The sequence below is a fragment of the Crassostrea angulata genome, chromosome 2 (assembly GCF_025612915.1).
Source record: "Crassostrea angulata isolate pt1a10 chromosome 2, ASM2561291v2, whole genome shotgun sequence".
NCBI classification, from domain to species: Eukaryota; Metazoa; Mollusca; class Bivalvia; order Ostreida; family Ostreidae; genus Magallana; species Magallana angulata.
In genome coordinates, this window is record NC_069112.1 from 53,512,496 (window position 1) to 53,526,414 (window position 13,919).

A 13,919-nucleotide genomic window follows, 5' to 3' on the forward strand; every position below is an offset into this window, starting at 1 on the left:
CCAGAAACGTTTATCCATGAAAAACATAAGTTTACCTATACATGTATAACGTCCTTCTAAATATATCTGATTTACGGCAAAGGTGTTTTATTTTGTCTTTATACTGTATTACAAGAATCTTACCAAATGAATGTATGTTCAACAACAACAAAAATACCCAACAACAACAACAACAACAAAACAGAACCAAAATTGGGAAAGCCCTCGAAAAAATAAATAGTTTGAAGGATAATTTAGTGACGTTTTATGACATCACTGGTGTTATCAAAACATATCTCAGAAATATCAAAATAAAAACAAACTATGTGCCGATTATTTTTTTTACAGTCTAAGGGATTTTGTTTGATAATTTTTCTTGTTGATGCAAACGCTAGTAGGGGAATGTCTGTCTTTGTTAATGTTAACATTCAAATTCAATGCGTTTTCGTTCTAAACTCATTCCCTAACTAAAAGGGTATTTTTTTCAATATAAACATTCACATCAATTTGCACAAAAATGATAGTTCTTAGATAGAATAGTATTATATATGTTTTATTGAAAGCCTTTTTTCTATGGCACTGGCTGTCAATTTTCATGCACAAAATAGTCATTGAAATGATAGTAATAGAGTTTTAAGTTATGATGGTTACCCAAACCGTCTGATGAAAATTATGGGAAATATTGTTTAGGGCTTAATAGTAGGTAAAATTCCTCCATCTTGACATCTCGATTACCATGGGAATGATTTCCAACAGCAACCAACTGTTGGTATTAGTAATTTTTACCTATGTGTATCTTTGTATGAAGTACAATGTATATAGAGATTTAAAATATTGTGACTATGCGTGGCAAGACACCAATATAAATTTTCGATTCTTATATAGAAATTATAAAAATGTTTTGAAAATGGCTGATATTTGCATAATTGAAATATTTCTAGAGTACTTTACATAATTAAATGTAAATGCATCAGCTCATATTTCAATATATTTTTGATTTCGTTTATGTTCAAGCCAAATGAATATATTCATTCAACGGGTAAAAAATAACAAAATTATTGATTTAAAGGGGTTAATATATGCATTTTATCTAAAATCATTTGAAAAAAAAAGTTCACAAACGAAATAATGCATGTGTTTATAAAAACAACTAGCATTTATGACAACAATTAAAACTTTTAAACTGACTTGGTTTTATTGCCAAGAGTTTTACAGGACAATAATCATAAATATACATAACTTACAGATGTTAAAAAGTTCAAAACATACATACATGTATATAAAAGGTATCCATGGTTTTTTAAAATGTTAAACATCAGCAACCAAAATTAATATAAATAAAGAAATTTTCAATAAACTCATGGGAGAGAAATAACCCAAGACAACATATTATCAGACATTTCCTTGTTTTTACTCTAGTAGAATACAACATCTATATTGTGATAAACACTGACTTCTGTTGGTTAAAACTAGATGGATCGGTTTAAAACTTGCAATTTGTCGCTGAAAATTATCCCAATTTACCCAACAAGTATATGACAAGTTGATATGCAGTTAAGGTAATCTACGGGCTTCGACATCAGGTCACAATTGTTATGGGTAGTTGTTCGAATTTTCATTCCAACAAATATGCATCGGTAATACATCTTGGCTGGCAAACAAATTAAGCAACCTTGTTGTTTAATATATAGATGAAGTCTAATTTTATTTTAATGTGTTTATGTAATTTTTTTGCAATTAATGTATAAGTTAGTTTATACTTATGTCATTAAAGGGTGATTTAAAAAAGGGAGTAAAGTCCCGGGGGTCTAGAACTTGAGGATGGGGGATGGAAGGGCGGGGTGAGGTCGATCATGTCCTCAGATACCTGTGTAACAAACATGACAGACCATTCAGTTTACTGAAGATAATTAAAAAAAAACCAAACAGCAACTTAAGGGTTCAGCTTTGTCACTTAGTCAACTTTCTATAGTGTTCAGGACCGCTATCATTCATTTAATTAAGTGGTGAAGTGTAACATTTTATCATGCCAGAAACATCTCCTCGGAAACATCAAATCCCCTAGAAATAATTAGCCCGTTCTTTATCCCCCCCTTTCCTCATCTGGCAAATTACGAAAGTGCAGAAATCTTCTTTAAATGACAGTACGCTCCTTAAAAAAAATTTTTTTGGTTTCCAATTCCAAAGCTAGGATTAATCACACTTCTGTCATTAACTCTTTTATAGATGTAACTGTATATCAAATTTAACAAGACATTTCTATTATCTCTTTATTCTATCGTTTATCATATCAAACTTTTTTTCATAAAGGTAATATTTTTAAGTTACAATAAAAATAATTAAATGATGGTGTTATGCTCGTTTTATTCATACACAGTTATTTTTTACGAAAAAATGTCGTAGTCTATTTCCTTCTTCGCACAATACTTTATAAGTTCAATTTGTCACAAAAATATCGAAAAAAGTTTATTGTATTTCCTTGAACATTCAAGCCTACAATATATAATTCAAAGCATGTAAACCCACCAAACAACTTCAACATTTGTAAAACAATGTAATTATGGAAATAGGATCAAACAAAAATAAAATTTTTGCCAAGCAGAGGATATTTGGACTAAATATTGCATATGTTGATTTCCGCTCAAACATTTTTGACAGTACTCTAATATTAAAAGTTAAGATTTTATATTTTAGTCTATAAAATTCTAAATATTTCCTGTTGGTTTTACCTCACTTATTAATTAGAATAGTGGTATGGCACAAATTGCAAAATTATTGAAAAATGCTTAAAAACGATGAAAGACACCATATCTCAAAATTTTAATCATTGACCTCATATAACTTATATGCCAACAGAATAAGGACTATATAAGTAGGTTAATACTTTATGTGTTTTTGTATTATCATCATTCAATTGTTTGTAAAATGAAAAATAAAATGGGTAGGGATTTGAAAAATGTTAGAGGAAATTCGGACTGGAATATTTTAAAAAATAATTGCTGAAAATGAATGCTTTGTACGTATTTACTGCCACTACTATTCATAAACTTTTTTTCATTTGTTAAAGTGTTTAATTATTTGTAATGTTTTTACAGTTAAGACAATTTCAATTGTAATGTAAAATTTTATGGGATTTTTCATGATTTTTCAAAATATATTCAATGGCCATTAACCCAGAAAGTAGGTCAATAACCTTATTTTTTGAAAGAGTAAAATAACACTACAATCAAAGGTCTATAACATACAATAGATTGCTTTTCATTTTCATTAGTTGAATTTGTTTTCATTCTGAGTAAACGTCATCCTTAATATTATTAATTCATTTTGTTGAAACAAGACCATTTTTATTTTTTTAATGGAGACAAGCATCCTAACAGATTCAAGGACAAATTATTAAGATTTTTTGGAAGGGAAATTTTAAATTATCTCTTGTAAAAGCTGCTGGTGAAAAAACCTTATTATTTTTTTTTATTAATCATACAACAACACACATGTATTGGTAAAAACAATTTGATTATCAAAACGTTCCACATTTATGAAAACAATATGAAATACGTACTTTTTGTGCCTTTTCCATAATGGGAGATTAAACAAACGGCTCTAAGATATCAAGCAGATAAACAGAACTTTCTTAAACTTGCGCTGTTGTCTTTAAGGCTATACACTTTAAACTTTTGAATAGATCTGTACATCTACATGGAAACATGTAAAGATAATCTTTCATGTAATTAGCTTATCGTTATGTTAGATCGATTTTAAACAAACTTAGCATATACTCTTCGATGAATAACATCGCTTGCAAAGTAAATCATCATTCGTATGTTTTAGAGCAAATTAGAACAAGGCAACCCAAACAGGAGAAAAATGTGTTTACACATTGATATCTACATTTGCAAATATGGTTTCTTATAATAGCGAAAACGTTCAATTCTATATGAAAGTTTACATGACGTCACAATGATTATAGCACGAGCTTATCGTCTGTCGCTCAGAATATTGTTAACATAAAATCTCGATAATTTTAACCTGTTTGAACAATTTATCTTTTTTAAACGTAAATGTAAGTACATATAATGAAGAGAAATGTTAAAAAGCTCACGGGGATATGAATTTGGTTGGTGTGTAATCAAATCTTCTGAAAAGCCCTTCGGGGCTTCACAAGATTTGATCACGAGACCAACAGGTGATTTTATAGCCGGGCTTTGCTGCAAGCAGAGTCCTGACTGTAGGCATGCAAATCGCTTCTGTAATTATAAAAAGCACAACTTCAAAAGAAAAAAAAAGACCAAAGAGCTTCAAAGTAAAAGTTTCTGCTTTACCAAATAGTTACACAAAGAGCCACGTTTTGTCAGAAGTGTTGGCATTTTGTTTCTTTTTTTTAATTTCGAGATAATTCTCTTATCTTTTCTAGTTTTCTTATTAATTACGTGTTTTAAAAACAAGACTATGCACCTTAGACACATACAATGCGCATGAATTTCCATGACCTACTTTGCTGCGCGTTGAAGAAATGGGGATTGAATATATAACGCTTGTTGCAAAATTCAAGGCAGCAAATGTCGAATTTTTTGCTACTAGAAAGACATACTTTTGTTTATTCACGCTTACAAAATTTGGTCGCTCTCTGACGCTTAGCCAACATTAAAGGCATGGGAGAGAGAGAGAGAGAGAGAGAGAGAGAGAGAGAGAGAGAGAGAGAGAGAGAGAGAGAGAAAGAGAGAGAGTCTTTACTACACAATATGCATAAAGACACACCAAAAGAGCCCGGCTTTCAATCCTTCAGTACTTTAATCAAAATTGCCGTGTATTTCTTAATTGAACTGTTGAAAAATCAACACAACTTTTACAGGATTCAGCTCTGCCATTCAGTCAACTGAAAATTGGCGAAAAAAAAACCCAGCTAAAATGTTACAGCATATCAGAGCTATGTTTTCAGGTCATTCAGTTATCTTTAATGAATGGCGGACTCTTTCTTGTCCATGACATCTCAATTCGCTTAAAAAAATTGTGATATATGTTCGTCATGATAACTTCCCCTTCAAAACAAAAGAATACCAGGTTAATCGCAAAAAATCAGAAATTTAAAAAAAAATAATTATGAAAAAATCAACATTAATGAATCGCAGGCAAAAAAAAAAAAAACAACTTTATTGTCGGTAAAAAGAAGACAACTTGATTTGTTTAAATTGGCTTTTAAAAAAACTCTTCCTGATTCAGTGAAAACATAGGGAAGACAGGTTTTGAATTACAGTTACACTTCCAGGTTCTCTTGACAGGTATTTAAAATCTTTCATGCGATAGGTCCATTTTTGTCATATAAGTATCTTTTACATATGCAGCATATTTTTTTCTTAATTACTTGCAAGTTTGTATATCTACATGTAATATTTTTATGTCTGTTTATACTGAGCTATGTGTTTCTTAACACAACTTGCGTTGCTGTGTATCGGGCACGTCCTTGGAATAGGTAAGTTTCATACTTATTGTTTTGATTCATACTAATCAGATTTAACATCGTGTTTTTCATATTAAGCAAGAAAAGAGAAACAGTAGATGTTCAATTTTTGCTTTTGGCAAACTTTTCAGCAACTTTATCTCTAAAGCTTTATCATTAAACAGGAAATATTGATAATTTCAAAGAAATCTTAAATTCTGATTCTATAACAGAAAATCTAGCATTACACAAGCCTACTTGGGAGCGGTATCCATGGCCAGACAGAGAAAGAGACTTTGGTAGTGAGAATGCAGTGGATGGAATGTACTTTGATCGTGGAACCAAGGGTCAGTGTACAATATCTGATGATGGAAGATACAGTGCAACATGGGGAGTAGACCTTGGAAGAATGGTCAGCATCCGTTATATTGACATATATTACAGGACAGATAACAGAGGTATATACAGTAAAACACAGTTACAGCGAACACGCTTATAATGAATTGACGCTTATAGCGAAGTGATTTTCCATCCCCATGACTATGAAATATGTTGTAAACTTGACGGATATATTGAATTTCGCTTGAATAACGAAGTAAAATCACCCGTCCCTTGCGCTTCGTTATAAGCGTGTTTTACTGTATTTAAAAAAATATATTCTAACGAAATATATTAGATTATCACATATGCATAGTTACACTAATATATGACATGCGATGATGACAATCAGGGATCAAAATCAAAAGTCCAAAGGAAAAATAGAAAACAGAAACAGAGCTAACACAGACCTCCAAAAATTAGAGGTAGGATCAGGTGCCATGGAGTAGTAAACGTTCTCTGATTACAAACGCAAAATAATTGATAACTATGAAACATCAAATTCCCTACGCATCATGAATTTCTTTTTTAACAAGGTCTGCAAATGTTCGCTCGTTAGCTGTTAACTTGCATTAAGCAAGCAAGGAGGAAATGGTACATTGTACTAGCACTATTTATTTGTAGCACAAAAAAAAAGGGAAACTTTTTTCAAAGACCATTGCATGAAACTTTGTAGTAATATTAAAACTGTTATAATAGTATCAATAATAAATAATAATAATAATAATAATAATAATAATAATAATAATATTGATAATAATGAAAATAACAGTTCATATATTACCAAATATTATCTATCAATAATCAGCATTTAAGCTTCAGTACTTTAAATGCACGTATATATCGTTAGTATTATTATAGTACATATAAACAGTGCCGACTGTATGATATAAAAGTTAGGTTTTAATCTTTTTAAGCTGTTTAGTTAAACCAAAATTGTATCTGATTGCTATTTCAGAGAACAGTAGCTATATAGAAAGGATTGCAGGTTTTTTTGTCTATGTATCCAACACAACCTCTAAAGACGATGGTTATCTCTGTTATCATGATAAATCAACAGAACGAAACCTATTTCTAGTAGACCAGCACATTAACTGCACCCTTCTAGGACGATATGTCATCTACTACAATGAACGTAGACAAGGTGTTGTGTACCCTAGCTTCTACTCAGAATATGCTTTTAATGAACTGTGTGAAGTTGAAGTCTACGGTGAGTCTGAAAGATCAAATACCTACATGTAAACTGTTTTAATTCTAAAAAATACAACTCTGCTTACCCGTTCTTTAATTTACTTAAATGTGCACAACACAAATTCCCCAGTAAACGATGAAATAATTTGATTTCTTTTTTGCCTGGATTATTTGAAAGGGTGTAATGGAACCTTTGGAGACAATTGCATTTACCCATGCCCACAAAACTGCTTAGACATGAGGTGTGATACCGATACTGGTCACTGTTTACGCTGTGTCCCAGGATACAAGGGTCCAATATGTAACCAAGGTATTGTCAAATTAATCCATATTAATATTTTGGAATCGTGTTTTTTTTCTTATCCGTCATATAACAACAACTTTAGGCCAAACTTTTATTAATGAGTTAACAATTACCATAGATATAGGTAAAACTAGATGTGTTGTAACAAAATGAATTACAAAAGGAATGCTCTACACACGACAATAATTTCAAATTCTAAATTTAGTATAATATTTGTTTGATTGCAATAGAAGTTATAAATCCCAAAGAGTTACTTATTTTCTTATCAATTCAAGAGGCATAGCTCTGTCTAAAATCATCGAACTGGAACTAAAATCGAACTTCACTGGTTTTCCTAATAAATTAACGTTACATGAAATATCAAATTTATAAATACATCACATTAAAAGTTACAAATCGGAAACTGAGTACTTGCATGTGAAATATCAACTTTTTAGACGAACTTCTTCAAACGTTAGTTTGTTGAAAGATTACGACTCATAACTGTAACGATGTGTGCATACAACTTAAATACCTCGCGCTGTTGTGTCATGAAAATGCTTATATTTACAGTTGTTTTCCTACTTTCCGCAATTATGATATATTTTTTTAAAATTTCTGCCTTATTCTACGAGTAATGCGCTATTAACTGAAGAACGATTTGAACAGCCGAAGTATGCTCCCAAAAGTTGTGTACACCGCTACAAATTCTCATCACATAATTTTATTTTTCATTCTGTAAACCGATTAATATAATTTTTCATATGATAATGCATTATTAAAGTTGATTCATTTAAACTGTCAACAAATATTTAAATCAATGAAATGATTATCAGCGTAGGTATAGTAGCAGGTGGTGATTTGGTTTGCAGTTGCAGAAAGAATCAAACATGCTCTTTGCATAATACTGAAGCCTAGAATATTGTAATTATACGCATCTGGTTTGGTGATTGTGTCTAATGTGTTATGCGTAAATATCACTCAAATCAAATCAATGCAATTAAATCAAATTACACATTCATATATTAAATTTGAGTTGAACGTGAAAAACGGTTGATGAGATAATGTTTGAAAAGTGAGAACACTTAATGCCCCAGCCATATCATGGCTTGGCATAAAAAGGAACCATATATTTTCTTCTTCTTTTTTTTTAATGGAATGCAGTTAATATAATAATTTGTACATTTTTCCTTGATCTACTTAGTAAATCGACAATGTGTTGTCCTTAAAATGCCAAAAAAAACCTCTGTTGTGTTTACAATTATAACATATTATAACAAAACAATTCTAAATGATATTTTTGGATGATATATTTAAAAATATATATTTATATTTTTTTTATTAAAACTGCAATATATCGTTTGTAAAAATGTAGAAAAAAAACATTTTCTGTATGTCCCGAACAGACAATTAAATGCATGAGTATTTACAAACATCAAAAATGTTTCCAGTTAGAGCAACTAACACACAACTTAGCTGCACCATTGTAATCGTCTTGGTATCAGTTCTGATTGTTGTCACAGGAAGTATGGTAAATTTTGTCATCTGGAAAAGAAACGCTGGTTTGTAACATAAGTGAAATACCTAAAATGAATTTATGTTTAATCTTTGAGAATTAATGAAGATTTTTCCTAAGTTCCAGAGCCTACCTGTATCTATCTATCAATCTCTCTCTCTCTCTCTCTCTCTCTCTCTCTATCTATCTATCTATCTATCCATCTATCTATCTACCTACCTATCTCTCTATCTATCGATCGATCTATCTATCTATCTATCTATCTATCTATCTATCTATCTATCTATCTATCTATCTATCTATCTATCTATCTATCTATCTATCTATCTATCTATCTATCTATCTATCTATCTATCTATTCATATATCTATCTAATGCGGTGTCTTTCTATTAATTCTAAATCTGACTTTTATTGCAGCCAAAATAAACAGAAAGAGGTGAGTCTAGTTCTTATCTTTAGGATTGGTTGAAACAAATATTTAGCTTCGCATCAAAATATAAAATAAGTGTTTTTTATGATATCAATCGACACAACGACGTATTTTGGATTAGGTTGTTGACCTGTTTTAAACAAAGCTGTTGTGTACATTATTGTTATAATTGTTTTATCTCCATACTCTATCTAAATAAATTTTAAAAAACAAGATATATTTAAAGACATTGAAAACTATGTTTATGTTTTAGCCAGGGGAATATACCGCAACCTTCAAGCAAAAGAGGTACACTAAAAGAATCTGAATGAAGTTGAGTTACGATAAGCGTCAAATCTCAAATTTGTAAAAAATTGAACACAATTTTTATTAAGAAAAAATACCTTGAATGTGCTCTAAAACTCAGCATTTAATACAATACTTAAAAAAAATTCATAAAATATAAAACTAGTTTAGCACCATGAACAAATGAAACTAAAAATGAGTGAGATATTTTGACTAAATTTTCAGAGAAAAAGGATCATCAATATACAGAACTTGAAGAGGTGGACAAAAGCAAGACATATGAGGAAATTCACAGTTATCATAACTGAGACCGCCAGTAACCGAACGTTCTTGGAGAGATTTTCAACAAAGAGCTAGAGCAACAAAGCATCAAAATGTGTGCTGTTTGGCACATACGCAACATCAAACATACCATCGTCCTGAAAAATTCGTGTGAATTGTAGATTTAACTGCAGTATGTGCAAATGTGAATGTGGCCACATTTGAGCACCTCTTTGAAGCTTCTAAAACTGAGAGATATTGTTAAGATTTGCCTTCCTGCAATTTTTTTTAAGTACTTGTGTAACTTGTATGTATTAACTTTTTTTTAATATTTGCTAACAGAAAATAAAACTCTTTATAATAGCGATATTTATATCCTTAGTTTTTATTGAAATATCAGATACATGTATTAATTAATATAGGAAAAGGATTATTTGTGAGTATTTACAAAATCATCATTCTATTGATTATTGCCAATAGCAAGGCCTTATCAATTAAAATTAAAATGTTTTATAAAGCAGTTTTACACCAATGCTTAAATATATAGTGTTAATTCTAAAATTGCGACCCCCGAATTAATTAAAAGTCCCCAGGAGGAGTAAAATTAACTTGAAAGAAAATAACCAACGCATATTGATATACACTTAAATGCAACTGGCATAAAAAGGCGAATTGGCAAAGAAATCAACCGGCGTAAAAACAAATTGGAGGCACATGTTGTTGTCAAAAATGTTTTTGTAACCATGGTAACAGATAAACTAAATCAAAATCAATATTCATTTATAGTACCACAAAATGCAAACTTATTTAGTAGTTTCTCCACAAAACTACAAAATAATTTTATCTGCCAGAAATATAGCCTAAATCGGCATTCTGGAGTATTTATATGCCGTCTACAACGCATATGAACAAAATAAATTGTGTAGTGTATAGAATTTACACGTAAAGTTTATAACAGTTTAGATAAACATTTGTTTAATCTTAACATACAATCGATAAATATGCATATTTATTACAAATATGAACATCTTTTATCTTTGACCGTGAGCTACACGCCAAGAGCAAATTCCACGTTCGATTTCCAAATTTGTTGGATTGGCGTACGTCTGCGGACCTTCCCCGATAAGATGAAGCAACAACCTTGGTTATAAAAGGTCAGTCGGCGCATTTGACAAATGAAGTCCTACCTATTTGATATATATTGTGGTATATATCTTGCAAGAAATCTGCTTTTATCATCACATTATTGAAGGACAGAATCTATTTTAATATTATAATATTTTTTGCTTTAAAGTGAGTTTTAAAATTTTTCAAAGAGCACTGTCTTATTTAAAATGATTAGATTTTAATGATATAAGTACAGAATAATGATCTGATCTATAGATTGCTATTATATCACTTTTATGAGAAGAGCTGAAATACGACAAATCGCTAAACGTGCTTGCGTCAGAAGTGTTGGTTTTCTCCGAGTGTATCTCTTGTCATTTGAATGAACTTTTCCACAAAGTTGTGAGAAATCATGTGCTCGCTTACTACATATGTACATAACTAGTTTTCAGATTAATATCATGTAGTTAATTTTAGTAATCTTAGTTTGTATCTTATACAAAGTTGAAATCACCACCAGTAATAATATCATAATTTTGAAGTGGTACATGTAATATAGATCTGATAAATTTCCGTAGTAACCTCATTAGGTCCGGTCCATACTAGCGTTAAAGGCATCATTTTCTATTCTATATCGGAATACTTCCATCTGTTGCTTATAAGTTCAATGTGCTCTTAACTATATTAACTTAACAAAATAAACTCATCGATACTTTGAAGTACACGATTAAAATTGCGCTTATTATGCCACAAATCTCTAATGTCTTTATTTAGGCGAGAGACATTTAGTTTTTAGTTTTACGGATCCGCCGACCCAATTTTTTCAATAATGTAAAAAAAAAATGAAAAAAAATTCGAATCTTCGTAAATTTTTCCGGAATTTTCAAGTTTGACCGATCTTGGTTTTAAAATTGCTTTATTTCATTTGAAATCTTCAAAACGTTTGACAGAGGGAGCTTTTAGAATCAAGTTTAAGCGTCTCTATAACATGGAGTATTTAAGATGGAGGTCAGCCATACATGGTCTGGCTTAAAAAGTTTTTATGAAAAGCAAAGAAAATGTTATCCTGAACAAGTTTAGTAAGGTTAATATGAATGATCTTAAAACAAACACAAAGTACACAGTGAATAGTGGACAAATTAAACTTAATATTATAAGTTCAAGCAAATAATATGTAATTTTGATTAATAGAAGTTTACCCACTGGTTTTTTTTCCCCTCTTTCGACCGAAAATTTTTACAACAAAATCCGTAAACCTAAAAATTAAATTTCTTTCGCCTTATACAGTATAATGCGAGTCTACCTAATATAAGATATTACAAAATTATTCCTTTTCTTATAATTAACCAATCAATTTTAGAGGGTATGAGTACATAATATATTCAATTTTAGTTGTTATTTAGCTGAAATACATAGTGAAATACAAACATATTAGCGACAGTACATCTTTTGTTTTTTAACGTACGCCCCCGACAGCTGATTTCTGTTGTTTGGCATAGCTGAAATTGTTTCAGCCTCCACCTTTTGACAACTCCTCCTTTTGCTTTCACGCCTCTTTAAGACACTAACAGTTTCCCTTTTTAAATGTTGCTTTATGTATGGTGGCATCAGATTAGTGTTGCATACACTTTTTAGAAAACAATCACGCTGACGTTTGGCCAGCTTTTTTATGCAGATCGACTATCAAGAATCAATTTAACTAATGGCATAATTAACTAGATGCTGTCATTAGAAAGTAATACCCGCACCGTGTGTTTGCCCCTAAATAACACTGTTTTGTACCAGTTTAATTAAAAATGAAGGCTACATGCAAGCTCCGGTAATACAATTAAAATTTATAATTTTCATAACTGACGGATGAGATCCCCTCCCATATGATAATACACACCGTGACATGAGCAGCACTTTATGTGCAATTTGATGCAGAACTGTTTGCAGTGAATTTTAAGTTAATCAATAATCTTAACATTTCATGTCATAGAAAGTATAATGGTCTATATAATTATTACAAACAAAATTAAAAATTAAATTATGCCCCCTCCCCGTGGCAGTTGCCGGTTTTAGATTTGCTACTGTGTGCCTACATGAACATCATCGTGTGAACAGATTAAGAGAAGTGGTGGGAGTGAGGGGTCCAGACCCCCCCCCCCCCCATGAAAATTCATTTATATCAATTGTAAAATTACCTTAAATACACCTTGGACCCAAATGCTCTTACAGACATGTAAACGCTCTAACCGATTGCGCTTCAATGTTAGGTAACATTATTTGGGGGGGGGGGGTAAATATTTAATCAATATTTAATATACTTTATTGTTTATCTCAATAGAAAGTATACATGTACATCACAATATGCAGGTGTCCTGCACCACCTTAAAGCTGTTATTTACCAAATAAAATAGTGCAAGTGAATTTGAAGAATAGGTCACAAATGTTACAAATGAATGATCTTTGTCTGAAGTTACGTACACAACACAGGCCTGCATGTCTCATTAGCGGGTACTAGTTTTACCCAGCTCTTCGATTAGATGGGTTCAGGTTTATACATACATGGGTCTTGCTAAAACGCGGAACGGAAAACGGAACGGAAAGCGGAACGGAAGGAAAAACGGAAAATCTTATCTAATGTTATTTACCTCATAGATTTGTTAATCATGCTAAAACGATATTTTTTATTTACCTTTTAAATTTTTTTGAAAGATTTAGCAATATTAGATTGTTTATTCAAGAATATTTATTTCCTCAAAATTAACAGTACATGCATTGACCACTATATTCTGTTCCAACATATCCTCGATTCACTTTTTGCTGTATAATTTTATATACCTCAGGGTTCAAGCGATTCTCTTTTAGAAGAATCAAACATTCCCATTATTCTTTTTTAAAACGTCCTCTCTAGCTTATCAGCTGGTATAAATACACGGCTAGAAATAAAGAAGTCTACGGGGTTTTGCATTTCAACAGACCCGGATGATAGTGTTGAAAAATTGTGCAAGGTCTTCTGAGTGACTTCCAAATGGAGAAAAGATGTCAACATTTTCCATTATAAATCGT

General features: G+C 31.1%; 1 protein-coding gene across 1 annotated transcript; it reads left to right on the top strand.

The window, feature by feature from the left end:
• The first annotated feature begins 5,319 nt into the window (after window positions 1-5,319).
• LOC128170540 (uncharacterized) lies at window positions 5,320-10,018 on the top strand. The gene is made up of 7 exons (XM_052836323.1): window positions 5,320-5,446; window positions 5,647-5,871; window positions 6,750-7,001; window positions 7,161-7,292; window positions 8,717-8,827; window positions 9,200-9,218; window positions 9,466-10,018. The coding sequence occupies exons 1-7, from the start codon at window positions 5,392-5,394 to the stop codon at window positions 9,521-9,523; spliced, it is 852 nt and encodes a 283-aa protein (XP_052692283.1). The 5' UTR covers window positions 5,320-5,391; the 3' UTR covers window positions 9,524-10,018.
• Window positions 10,019-13,919: the final 3,901 nt, after the last annotated feature.